Source organism: Ambystoma mexicanum, chromosome 4q (assembly GCF_040938575.1).
Source record: "Ambystoma mexicanum isolate Mex_15411 chromosome 4q, UKY_AmexF1_1, whole genome shotgun sequence".
Taxonomy (NCBI): Eukaryota; Metazoa; Chordata; class Amphibia; order Caudata; family Ambystomatidae; genus Ambystoma; species Ambystoma mexicanum.
The window spans coordinates 252,010,780-252,025,010 of NC_090928.1; the positions used below are offsets into that span (position 1 = coordinate 252,010,780).

The 14,231-nt window shown below is 43.7% G+C and overlaps 1 protein-coding gene across 3 annotated transcripts in view; it reads left to right on the top strand.

The window, feature by feature from the left end:
* Positions 1-14,231, top strand: part of ATL2 (atlastin GTPase 2) — an 822,570-nt gene that overhangs the window by 646,205 nt on the left and 162,134 nt on the right. For all 3 annotated transcript variants that reach the window (XM_069607814.1, XM_069607813.1, XM_069607815.1), the window contains 2 exons: positions 6,692-6,748; positions 13,556-13,627. In XM_069607814.1, the coding sequence (XP_069463915.1) occupies positions 6,692-6,748; positions 13,556-13,627 (129 nt within the window). The remainder of the gene's footprint in view (positions 1-6,691; positions 6,749-13,555; positions 13,628-14,231) is intronic.

Sequence of the window (14,231 nt, forward strand, 5' to 3'; positions counted from 1 at the left end):
CTATCTTCAGGTCTGTCGGGTGTCTCTGCTCTTTGTGAATTTGAGTCGTCCCTGGGGTAGATCTTTCTTGTTCCTTGAGTTCTGTTGGACAGTATCTTGGAGGTAATCCAAATTCTTTCGATGAGTGCTCGATTTCCAATTTCATAGTAGATATTGAGGGTTGGGGGGGAGGGGGGGGCGCAGAGTGGTAGCTTTTCTTTTTCCCGTTACGTTAGGGAGAATTCTCAGACATTTGATAATTCCTTCCACCTTAGAGACCCCCAATAACTTTGCTGGATTTTGAGGACCTGATTTTTTTAACCTGGAGAGAGTGAGGCCCTTTTTCCCACTCTTGTGTATTTTAATGTGATTTTGAACTGTTTCTTTTGGTTATGCAGTCTGACAATCTCCATAGGCATCATCTTTACATTGTCACATCACCTTCAGTGCAGTGGCACAGGGAAGTCTTTCAGATTTCCCCAAGGTTTAAATACCTTCTCTGGGATAAACTACTGTTTCCTGGAGCAGTGAAGTGAAATTGACTTTACTTACATTTGTAACGTTCTAGACCCAGCACACACTATTTTACAATAGGGTCCTGGAGGGGATACCATGTATCCCCTTTTGTCTAACTTCTCATGTAACATTTTTGTTACCCTTTCCTCACTGAATGGCTGGTGGCAGTGGTTTTGTTTTAACTACCGTGGCGTGCATTTACCGCGCTCTGCGTTCGCAGCTGCAGTGAAGCACCCACGGGTGCCATTTTTGTAAAAATGGCCCCGGTCGTCTTTTTTCGCGATTTCTTTGTGTAAAAGTCCTGCTTGAGATGTACTCTGCGCACCAAACCGGGTTTGGTACTATTCGCTTTGCCTTTGGCAGGATTCACGAGTGAAGCCCGCCGCTGGCTCCAGGGTGTCTGAGGTAGGCAGGAAATGAGGGAGGTGCCCGATCCCTGTGCTTGGTCTCCTAGGAGACCCAAATGCACTCTTTGGTGTTTGGCCGGCTGACTGTCTGGCAAGGACAGCCAACCTGCTGGGTGATTAACAGCTAGGCTGGAATGAATGGGATAGAACTGAATAAAAGGCGAGGCTTTTGGCTTGGAAGGCCGAGCCGACCAGTGGACGAAGGAACCGAAGAAGAACTTGAAGAGGATGCCTGCTGCAACTCCTGGACCGTTGGCTTGACTGGTGAAGCCCTGCGGCTGTGCTGAGACTCCAAATTCGTATCGACAAGAAGCCCCTGCAAGGACGACTTCTCCCCTTGAGTTGGTGGGACCAATCAACTGCAAAGTAAGCCACCTGGACATCCTTCTCGGAGCTGGTTGAATTGCCAGAGAGTTGCTGCTGAAAACCATATAGCCAGGGAGAGGAACACCAGAATGTGTGCCTCTTAAGTTGGCCAAGAGCTCCTGGAAGATCCTCCGGGACTCCCAGGAAGCAGGACTGACCGAACCTGAGCCACCTCAAGAGTGCGGGACCCCAGAAGCAAGGAAAGTCCATCTCTACAGCCAAGAACTGCAGTGCTATTTGCGGTAGTCGCAAGGAGCTGAAACTCTGAAGTGCCACTTGTTGGAAAGATTGCCGGTTGCGAGCAGTGACTGTCCCTTTGCAGAGCAGGAGTCCACAGAAGTCCTCCCTCTTGTCCCCATGACTGAGGCCCAGGAACAGAGATCTGCACAACTGCACACGAACAGAAGTCATCTGCTGCACTTGTTCTTCAATACAAAGGTACTGTAAAGTCTGAGAGAACTTGCCTCTCATTGTAGATTTTCTTGCATCTTCTACCACGCACGTCTAACCAGCTTGTGGCCTTACATTTGATTCTTCTTTTCTTCAAAGACATTTAAAACATTGTGCAAAGACTATTCTACTTACCTACCAGAAGTGCTTTATCCTATATAAGACTTTTGCCCATTGCCTTTGGCTTAGCCTGTTGTACGTACTGACTCTTCTTGGGGGATCCAAAAGTATTTGCCTGCTTAAGAATGTTTGTGGTCTCTAGTTCTAATATATTTTTCCTTGTACCAACTTTTAACAGTATTCTAAATACAAACAGTAAGAAATTAATGCCCCCAGCACCCTAGCTATTGAAGTCACCTGAGGGTCTAGGTTATGACTGGGCCATCCCAAAAGGGTCTTTTCTGATTTAGAAACTAAGAGTACATTATTGAAGAGTATTTGTTACTTTTATATTGCTCCCTTCTGAAGAAGGCTTATTATAACTGTTTATTCAAGAAACCTTGTGTGTAAGTGTTTATTTGAATACTTGTCACTGTGAATCTGTAACTCCGCTACAGCTCACATTGACCCCTCTTGAGATACGCCCTAACTGCTCAACACGCTACCAAAACTGTGGTACAAGCTTATACTTAAGGTTGGGTTTCCTATACCTGTGGTCAGAGTTGTTTGTAGTGTTCCCAGAGGGTACTGCATACAAACTTTGCCTAACATGTTGCATTATGACCCTAGGTGAGAATTGGACATTTTCATCAGTGGCAGGGATGGTTTCCTGTCAATTTGCCAAAGAGATCGAAAGTCCTTTGCAGTAACATGGGAAATGGTATTTGGGTAATCCTATTAGTCAAAGGGGGACTCTGACTGCCCCGTTTGTCTGACTTCAGGGAACATGGGGCTACCTCCTAGAGTGAATGGTCCCCCTTCTAGTTGGGTATTCTTGGTGTGAGTTCTTTGACTGAGGTTTCACAGAAATGTCTTAATCAAATGGGAAAAACCTAGGACTGAGGGAGTCCTATAAGGTTTCCGAAGTAGGTGGGGAATCGGAAAGGCTATTAATTTCCCTGATGGAGGTCTTGATCAGTGCTTTCATATATGGCAGAGTTGGTTGTAATATCCCTATCTGATGGTTGGGAAAACTAAACCTCTTCAGATATTGAGGGGTACTTTCACCTTTTCCAAGCTCTGTAGTGTTGTCATTTTTGTGGGAGGACATGAAGGCTCTTAACACCTCCTCACCTCCCCCCCCCCCCCCACCACTCCCAATTCCAAGGTTTTCAATTCTCTTATTTATGGGTAAATAACTTTTCACATATATTGGTGTACTGGGAAAGTTCTTTTTTTTTTTTTATTACCCTAATCTTTACCTGGGTTAACTAGAGATCTCTCCTCAAGACAAGATAACAATGAAGAGGTGGGGTCCTGGTTGCCATCAAATTCTCCAGTAGAGTAGAGGAGTCAGTCTTGAGGAAAGTAGGTTGTTTTTTATTTTTTGGGGTATTTTTAACCTATTACAGGGGGGAGGGTGTTATGCGTTGGGTCAACCTGTAGGGGTGAACATTTTAAGGCTGTTTCTGGACTGTCTCAATTTTCTCAATGAGGGGTGAGGTGGTGGGGGCGGATCACATGGGAGAGTTGGGTAATCCGATTTCATCCCTCTCCAGGAAAATCCTGACTCTACCGGTTGATCATAGAGTCTGAGTAGAATTATTTCTCGCGCATGGAGTTAGCCCAACAATTCTGGTGTTCTCAGCTCCCCTTTTCTTAGAGCTTGGTTGGAAGGGGGGTTCCCATAGGGTTGTGTATACAAAGGATCCCACCAGCTAGCCTTTTTTTTTTATCTATTGATTTATAGGACAAATTCAGGAGGGCACTTTTTGTCTCCTCCACTGGATAGAGGCAGTATTTTTAAATTTCTGTTCTGCCTAATCTCTCCCAGAGGCAAAAGATAGACAGCAACATTGTTGGAAGCCTCCATCGGGAGTTCTAGGGAAGAGTATGATTTTGGCCCCAACGGTAATTTGAGATTTGTGGGGAAAGAAAAGGTTGTACGTATTTCCCTCCACCTTTTCCCTAATGGTTAAGATGGCGCGGTAAATCAAGGGCACAAATCCGATTCCCATTCTATGACCTGGATGGTTTCTGGCCTTCTCCATATATGTCCCGACCCACTGGTTGAAAAGGAGATTGAAGCTGACCTTTTCCCCTAATGTATAATCTATGGGACTAGGACTGGTACTAGTTTTAGAATTTGGGAATTTCTGAAGTCCCCCAGTTTGAATCGGCTGGGCCGGATACCTCTAACACCGTATTTAAAGGGTCAAGAGTAAGACTCGGACACGGGCATGTTCAGTGATTATTATTTTATTTCCAGAAAATAAAAGGGTTGGAGAAAGTCTGATCCTATGCCTCATCCTAAGAGGTTTCCCTGCCTCAGCAAAATTAAGAAACATTTGTCAATGTTTAAACAAGAGCATCTTCTGTCCTGTGTCCAAGAATTATACTGTATCTTGCTTCAAAAAGCTTCAACATAAATGTTTAAGGTGCTGAACAGAAAAAGTAATAAAGGTTATGCCAGGAAAGAAGTCTCTTTTCCCCTAGAGTCCTTCTGGCAGTTCTAAAATGTCTTCTCACGATTTAACTGAGTTCCAAAAGGGCATAAGTCTTTTCTTACTTTTTATGATCAAACATAGTTTATTTACAGTGTTCAACCTTTGACACCTGATCCACCTTTAACTCCCGGTCTACTCTCCTGCCAGGGTATCCCTTTGCTCCTTGTGTACGAGTCTCAGATTCTTTGTGATGAGTTAGCCTGTCTGGGCTTTCTCTTTCTGCATCCAGTGTCATCCAGGTCACAAAATCATTTTATAATTGGTTCACCGACCCATTTATAGTATTCACTTTCTCTCACCTTTTCAAGAGCTGGGTCTCCGACCCCTTTTAAACCTTGCATGTATTTATCAGTTCTCAGTAACCCATTCAGTCTCTCTGGGCTTACCGGGTGTCTCTAGCGGTGCTCGCAGCTTCCAGGTGACTTCTTGTTCGGTCCGCTGACTTTGTTCGTCCGTCAGCCAGTGCGTCTTTGTTCTGTTTGCTCCTGCAAGCAGGCAGCTTCTGTTCCCTGCGAGCAGGCGGCAGCTTGTTTAATGCACGGCTTCTCCTCACCCCATATTTACTCACCTATGTGCTTCAGCGTACACTTCTCTGCTTTCTCACCTTCTCGTCGGCACACCCATGGATTACTGACAGCCTTCCACTCTGCCACACACTCAGCTGTCGTTCTCGCGGTTTCTTGATACGCCGTTCGGGGAAAGCCTCTGAAGGAGAGCCAGCCGTGGGGAAGAGTACAGTGTTCTCATCGGTGTCCGGACAGTTCATGACACCACTCTACCCTCAAACTAGGTGACATGGGGATCTAATGGACTCCTGGGTGGGTCTCTTGTTAGTTACTTGTAGCATTACCATGTTTGGCACCTGACCTATGCTGTATCGTGAAGGCTTATGGACCACCTGAGCAGTTTGCGATTTTTCCCTATAGTATTAATCAGCCACTTCAATGGTTTGTGGTCTGTCCTAATTCAAAGTAGGGCCTATGCTTTTTCAGAGACCACACAATGGCAAAACACTTTCCAGAGAGCGCTCCCTACCCTTGTCATCCAGAAGACTGCACCAATTCCTGCCTGAATTATCTGTCTGTACAGTTAATGGTTTTTGCTAATCTGGGGCTAAATCTTTCAATAACTGAAAGGCTTTCTGGCATGAGTCATTACACTTTTTTTGGGGAGGCTGCTATGAAGTTACCCTAGGTCTCCACCTCACTGGAAGCTTATAAGATGGTTCCAGTGATTCCAGAACAAAAGTAAATGGAGTGTGAAAAATCTCACCTTTTTAGAGTCCAAATCCCAGTGAGTCCAGCAGATAAAGCCTGGGAGTCTCTGGACAGAGGGGGTAAGATTTGCAAAAAGAAAATCTGTGTCATGAATGTGGCTTTGGCTCACATAAGAACCCTCCGCCCCAATATGCGTTATGTCTGGCCCTCAACCTCACACCAATCGAAGAGCAGAGCATATCTCAGAGCTAACATGTTACTGTCTCACTTTACTCCAGTGGATTCTAGAACTCTAGTTTTGCCACCATTAGGATCAAAGGATATGACAGACTAACATGCCAGATCTACCATATACCCCTTCAAATCACTGATGGCCGATTTCGCTACTGAGGTTGTTCCAGGATCTTTGCTGGTTTTCACCCCTCCATCGTTGAATTAGATTTCTTGTTACCTGAACAGTTAACGTATGCCCACCTGAGAATCTCAGACCAGATTCTGGCCATCCTACCTTCAGCAAGGAAAGTCCACTTGAAAATAGCACAAAAGCAAGTTGCTTTTGCTCTGAAACTTTGATACTGTTAAGTCAATTGGCAGCCTTCAGTAATGTGTCCATAATTACCTATTTCACTAGCACAGGGATTCTCAGATTCCTGTTGGCACAATCCTTTTAGTCTATTGCTATATACCTGAGCCCGCTTGAGGATTTTTTCCTTGAAAAATGATAAAACACCACTTCAATGGCATTAAGCTTCCGGTGTGCTTAATAAATTAAAATGGAACTGAATGGCCGTTACTTTGCTTTGTACGGTTATATTTGTTTGCAATATAATCTGTTTATTTTATCACAAGTTTTTGTCCAAATCTGAGGAAGTGGTGTCACACGCAGTGAGATTGAAAGTTGGATATTTTGCGCTTGGCTAGAACTCTTCAAATGCAAAGGGACCTGCTCCATCACAATTTTTTTTGTCTAGCTACAGTGATTAACATTGGATCGTGGCAGTTTAGCACTTTAAGAATGTCCAAATGGAACATTGAGCTATTCGATCATGCCTCAGGTTTTTCAAATGTATTCAGTTAGTATGCAGTGGTTTGTAATTGGAGTGTACTTTTCCCTTCCCATTGAAATAAACCTTTGGATCTTTCTTTTTAGGCTTACATCAAAATTTATCAAGGGGAGGAGCTACCACATCCTAAGTCAATGCTGCAGGTACTTTTCTTTTTCTTTTTTTTATCATTTCGATGGAGGAGTGTTGTATTACATATTGCTGGCATCAACTTCACTGGTTTATTTCTAGGTAGTACTTCCATTCTGAATTGATGTTGGTTAGTTACTGCATGGGATTGGTGCTTAACGTTACAAAATCCTAAGCATTAAATGTGGCTAAAATCGAATTTAATGTGATAGGTTCCCAACATAATTCTTTGTTGCTGCAGCAATTATGATGTGTGCTGGGATCATAAGGTTAACCAACAGCAGATCAGTCATTTTACTGCCATGTAAGAAACAAGCTTGCAACTGACCCCCGAGTGTGCCAATGTATACAGTGCAGCATGCCACCACAATACAAAGGTCACAGTACCAAGACAGCAGTATGAAAGGCATGGGATATATTTGCCTCGGAGGGTAAGGTACTTTCCCATATGTTTGTGGATTTCAGGCAACCTAGAATTTCTGTAGCTTTAGAACATGTCATGGGATTTCCCAAACAGCTTTATTAGCAACACCTAATTAAAAAGTTACAAAGGAGTGTGGGAGGCCCACTACTGAGAATGAACATGGGTCAGATCCCCTGTTCTATGGATTTTCTTCCACTCGCCTGGGTCTACAACCACATTTTAGCACACTGCAACCTTCACAATGGAAAAATATCCTTTTGCATATCAGTCTTTGTCCCACCAACAAGGGTGCAGTGAGCTAAAACATGGTTGTAGACCCTCCTGAGTGGATGAAATTCCATGGAACAGGGTATTTGATGCATTTTCGCTCAGTAGAGGGGTACTCGCACTCCTTTGTAACTTAGTGTCGGATCTTTTATTCTTGTATATTAACCAATAGCAGACTTTCTAGATGCTCTGATCAGATATCAGGGCACTCCCTTTTTGTTGGGCACAGTTATGAATTCTCACCAGATTGAAAATGGAGAACCGTGTAATCCAGGTTTTACCAACTTGGAGAGTACTGAATATGTCGGAGTTCTGCAACCTTTGGCTCTCACCAGCCCCAGGCAGCATAGTAAATGGTGGCGGATCATGGGATTTTGTATTCGAAGACCTCTGGAGAGCCACTGATTGCAGTCCCCTGCAGTAGGTATTAATGTGAGGTTTGGCATAATAGTAATCCTGCTGCAAGTCTGAAACCATCAACTGTATATGCGTGACTTGAGATTGTTGGTGGTATTACTTATTGAGTTCTACAGCATAGAGCTTTGCACCATGACCTGTAGGGTCAACGGAACAGCGATCCTGGAGATTGAAACCTGTATGTTGTGACTCGGCCATGGGTCCTAGTGAGCTCTTGCCTCATTTACTGTTTAACTGTTAAATAATTCACTAGAAATATTGATTGAATAATTGCCTAGAAGTGAAAATAGGAACTGTACAAGAGGTAGACTTGTTGACAGCCAGCATACGCACAAATAATGCTGTAGTGTCCAATTTAGCAATCCAGCAAATTTAAAATATGTATTAAAACTGTAAACCTCTTGGTATACATAATCTGAAATTCAAATATAGCATTGGTGAAAGTGAAAGGTTTTGCAGGTATAGTAATGCTTAACTTCAGTCTCTGCTAGTGGAAATCAAAAAGGTGGGGTCTTCAGACTTTGCAACAACTAAGGCATTACAATTAAGGCTTCATTGTAATAATTTGAATACACCTACAACTGCCTAGCCTGACTGAAAACATTGCTCACTATACCTTTGATTGCCTAACTGCTTTTCCATCATGACCGCATAAGTTGTTGCTCATATCGTTTCTAACCGCCAACTTGTTTTCCCCGTGTTTATATTTTCTGTACTCCTACGTCCTGCCCACTTTCCTTCACACTGCATGGGTGCCCTGCACAGGGACGGTACTGAAACCATTTTGCCCTGGACAAATGAGTCCTGCCCCCACCTTTAATTTAGAGCATGCGTAGGTGGGGTATAACCATCCCCCGTTGACCTTGCCACCTCATCGCAGTCCTCTGTTCTGCACACAGTAACAGACCTGCCCATATCTGTGCACATTTTTCCCCCATGCTTCAACCTTTTTCTCTGGCACCTTGCTCCTCAGCATACATTAGTAGCAAGCAGATTTACATGGTGCTCCTCTTGCAAGGTATCCCCATTCGCTCTTAGTGTTTGGGGCCCGAGCACCGGTGGAATTCTTGCACTGTGTGCAATGTTCTTACCCCTTTGTTGCTTAAAGCACTTCTTGAGGTGCAGAGAGATTTTCTCGTGGTCTCTAACATCTTAAGACCTTAACGTGGTACAAGTTAAACACCAAGCGGGTAAGTCTTATTTTCTAGACTGAGGCAAATCTCTGGGCCAACAAAGGCCCAAAGTTCAGCAAACGAGGGGAGAACCCTAGTGACACCAGCGCTGGGTGAGCTATTCATTCAACATATGTTAATTTAATATCAAGCAATTCAACCATGTATAGTTGTGTTGAGGATAAAGGTTATTTTAATCGTAGTTCCAGCCAACCCATGTTTCAACCCGCCTGGGTCTTTATCAAGGCTGTAAACGTAATGTGAAAACCAAAAAAAATCCAAAATATCAAGTACATTTGGTACAGCATCCGAATAGTGAATCCCAAAAAGAAGTGTAGGTACCCATAGTGATGTGCATGGTCAGATCTACATGTTTAAAAGTATATTGCACATGTGACCCAAAAGGTTGGTATGGACACATAGATTTATGAAAAGCAACAGTGACGGATAATGAAAGCACATGAAAGATTCAATTGTATACAGGTCCCATAATGGGGATTATTCTATTATGGGGGAGAAGAACTGGACCAGGGAAGGAAGAGCAAAACATCAGTACTATTATGTTACTTTACGTAAGGCCAATTGGGCCTGATGTGTACTGCGACACTGTTGCGTAGATGGCATGGAGGTGAATGCTTACCAAGGGCTCTTTAACTGTCTCATTTCTCAGTACAATTTCCTGTTACGATTGCAGGATTTTGTAGAATCCTGTCGCAAAGCGATTTAACTGTTAAAATGTAAGGAAATGCATGCCGAATTACTTCATATATTGGGCAGGTATTGTCATAGAAAGAATTGTAAATACAGAACTTGGGTATTTGCGCCAGAGTATAGTTTGAGGCTCTGCACAGAGTGCCCTGTTTGTGCATGCCCACCAAATCGGCCACAGCAATGGCTACCGGTCATTCGGTAACATCAGGGCCTCAATCTGAAGAGTCAAGTCCCTATTGCCTCATCCCCGTCTGAATCGGGTGCTGTTTTCTAGGCTTTCAGAACGTTCTGGGCAGCCTAACTTTAGAGAACCTGGTCCTAGAGTAGACGGACAATTGGCAAAGTCCCTGGAATACCACTTACCCATCACACTCTGATATATGTGGAGGGGAGGTTGAAACGCAGCCGAGGGTTGCATGGGGTAGGATTCCCTTATCTACCTGGACTCAGACAGCAGCACAACCTTCAGTCCTCAGGTTCCACAGGCAGCATGCGAGGAACAGCTCAACAGTTTCATGCAGCGAATGAGCACACAGCAAATGAGACATTTTGAAAAATCTTATTAAAGAAGCAGTGCCTCGGGTGCAGCCTCCACCTCGGGATGCACAGCCAATGCCACCACCTCCTCCCCTCTACTGCCTCCAGTACAGATGCCTCCTCCGTCAATTCTGGCAGTCCCTGCTTTCCCGCAATCTGTGACCCTGTGCCTCTGACACCAGCTCCACTCAAGATGCAAGAAAATGACAGGGCGCCAAGCACTGTGACAAATCTGCAGGTCAGGACTCCCTTTTTTTAAAAAAAAAAAAGATGATGCACCTGCCTCACCCAAGGCGTTCCACAATAGTTTGGAAGGTTGGTGGATTTTCAAGGGCTGCAGGGTGTGGGGGCAATGCCTCAGCAGGCTCAGGCTGAAGATGGGGTTTTCACAGAAATCTGATTTAAAGGGCAGTACTGGGTCTGGCATTCCTCTTCAGAAAGAAGTGTTTGAAGTGGTTAAAATACTGTGGGTTAAATTGCACTGTTCACAAGCTGTCAATTCGTTTGAACACCAGATTGAGACAATTGAAGGGTGAGACTGTCTGTCCTCAAACCCACAGCTGCATTCATCAGTGGTAGCAGCAGCATCATTATATTCAAGTCTTTATCTTCCCCACTAACACCAGAGGTTGCTTGACAATCCAAATAGGACTTGCTTCTCGATTCATTTGGAAAAAAAGGTTTACTTCAACGCAGGCAAATGCTGATGCTTTGCTGGCAGCTGCCAATTGAAAGCTTTGTAGGGAAATCGATAATTTCCTCCCAGACTTGTCCATTGAGTCATGTGACATGCAAAGATTATTTTCTAAGACATGTTAGAAGCTTCAGTGACGCAAATGAACACTGCAAGCCGAGGACTGTCTGGGGGCAGGTATGAGACACTTGGCTTGGATGCATGCCACCAGGTTTACGCCCAATGTCCAGGTCAGAATTTTTAGATCTGCCTTTTGAGGGCACAGAGCTTCATTTATCATCCGATGAAGAAGTGACTAATAAACTGACAAATACTCAAACTGCGACATCATTGACACCACGATCAAAAACCCAACAGGTTTTTTCGCAGGTTCAGGCCAGATCACACCAAAGGCCCTATTCAATTGGATGTTTAGGGGCTTCCAGGAAAAGAGGGACATGCAACCAAAGCGGTCTCCTAGCACACATCACAGGAAATGGCAACGCAGAGGTGCAAATGGCTTCTTCTCACCCCTCCATCCCACTCCTCACAAGCCCCAGAATCCAAGAAACAGCCTGAGTCCATGATACCTCGGTAGGATGCAGACCGTCTTGGCATGTGCCTCGGTAGCGCCATCTTTTTCGGGACCCATGGCTGTTAAACGGTTTTCAATGGGCTTTTTTTGAGTCAGATGCAGAAGGTCAGAGAACGACACTTGATGGCCAATGAGGAGCTATTAGAATCCTTCTGTAATTGAGTTCCTGATCTTGCAGGCAACCCTTTGCAGGAGAGGGGTTAGTTGGAGAGAATTTGTAGCACCAGAGACCATCCCACTTTATTTAAAATGTCCCTTAAGCATTTCCTGCCCTGTCCAGCAAGCAAAGAGGACATTTAGTGTTCTCCTGCGTGGCAAACAGGTTCACATCTGCATGAGCCCATTGCCTGAGCTCACTGTTATGGGCTTCTTGGTTTAGTTGCCACTCGTAGGGAGTGGTCCAGAGCCTGCTCAATCCTTCTGCTTCCAAGTTGTCTTCCCCTGGCAAATGAACTTCCCAGAGGACAACACCTTGAGTCAACAACCAGTTCCATGTCTAAACTACCAGTCTGTGTAGTGCTGGGGACCTCGTTCCTCCCTACTTGTTGATATAAGCAGCAGTGGAGTGGTCCGTTCTGACCAACACTCCTTTTGCATCATTGGCTGAAAGGATGTCCTAGGTAACAGCTCTGATAATTTGTGATGCAGTTTCTCCACATTGGAGTCACTTTTCAGTTCACAGGAAATGGTCCAATGTGGCACCCCACCTATCGATGGAAAAATCTGTTATCGAATGTGGGGCTGGCTATAAATGGGGTTCCAATCATTGCATTGTACTCTTGCGTCCACCACACCAGATCTTGATACAGGAAACTGGATTGATAGTGTCTTGATTGGTTCCCTAATTCCTGGTCCCAGGAGTTTGATAACGATATCCGGATAGCTCTCCTCTTGAGTCTGGCCAGGCGGATCGTGAGCACGCAAGAACACAAGATGCTTGGAGACCCAGCAGGTGCTGTCCCACCATGCTGAGGCTGAAGGCCTGGAGAGAGAAAGTGTTCGACTGCTGCCACAATCTCTCAAAGTCTCCTAAATTGGAACTATCGCAGCTATAGTGTTCCATCTTATCCCTGGGAGCACCAGATTCTGAGTGAGCAAGAGCTCCGACTCATTCAGACTTAAATCCTAAGTCAAATAGAATTTTCAATAGCATCCGACTTGTAGTTGTCACTCCCTCCGGTAAACTGGATCGGACTAGCCATTCGTCCAAGTAGGGATATGATGTCCTTACCGTCTGAGGTGGGATTCCGAAGCATTTATGATCTTTGTGAAAACTCGAGGAGCAGAGTTCAAGCTGAATGGAAGGACCTATTACTGAAAATGATGGTTCATCACACTGAACCGTAACATCAGTCTCTGGAGCCATATTGGGAAATGACGGGAATAGTTGGCTATGAGTATTGTTACAGTTTGAGGCTGGGTGGCAAGCCACTGTCTGCAAATCCAAGGTTTGGTGGGTCATCTGGAGGGGGATTACTACTGTCTTGTTACTCCCTGAATGTGGTTTCTTCAAGCTATTGAATGGGCTTACTATGAGCCACCAGACACTCTAAGGTTTTCAGCTATTGCTGAATGATTTATGCTACTTCCTAGAAGGACCTTGCTTTCAAAGATTTCTGCTTTTAGATGGATTTGTTTGGGCGCAAGTGTTTGGCATTTCCCACAAGCTGCTGCATCGTTGACTTTTCTGTGCACAAAAATGTCCAAAGGAGACCACTTGACTTCAGTTTGTTTTTCTGATGCAAAAGATTGTGGTTGTTCTAAATTGCACACAGGCTCATTCTTGGAGGCAAAAACCTTAGGTCTGGTCTGAGCTCCCAGTTCTGGCATGGTGAAGTATTCTATTTTATTTGAAAAAAACTGTTGGATATTCATGCTGGTATATTTAACAAACTTTATATAACTCAAACTTCTGTTAAAGATTGTAAAAGCATTGTGCTATGGCTCCCCCTACCCACACATCCATAGTGTGAAGCATTTTTTCTTCTGTGGTTGACTGCTTCTTTTTATTTTCTCCTTATGTAGGCAACCGCTGAAGCAAACAATCTGGCTGCAGTAGCGGGAGGAAAAGACGCATATAGCAAGGGAATGGAACAGGTATTTACCACAAGCAGTAGTGTGCCAATAGTCAAATGTTTGGCATGGATTGAAAAATGTATTTCTTGGCTGTCATATTTTAATTTGAAATTGTCACTGTAGATGGTTTTAACCAACTCAGTTTTCAGTAAACCAGGTTTTATTTAAATATCTTTATCCATTGGTGTCTTCAACTTCCCACCTCAAATCTCTCTACCTCTGATAGAAGTGATATTACCTTTCATTTTTTTTAATGTGAATTGGTTAATCTAATCAACCTTGCACAAATAAAAGAAGAAACTGTTCAGTGTTAAACACAGTAATCCCATTATAAAAACATTGAAAATAACATGAAAAACTACAAGTGCAAGAGATCAAAGTACTAATAGAAATATTGCTACAGCATAAAATCCAGTTATCAAATACGATCACAATTGAAATCAATATAGAAAAATGGAATTTGTTTTAGATTTCAAAACAAAAATTAACATTCTTTTTTTATTTGTGCATTTAGTTTATGAAAAGCTTATACAATTACATTCTGAATCAATCACAAACAGAAAAAAACAAATACATTGAAAATGTATCTTTCAAAAATGACTTCCTCACAATTTGTCACAATAGC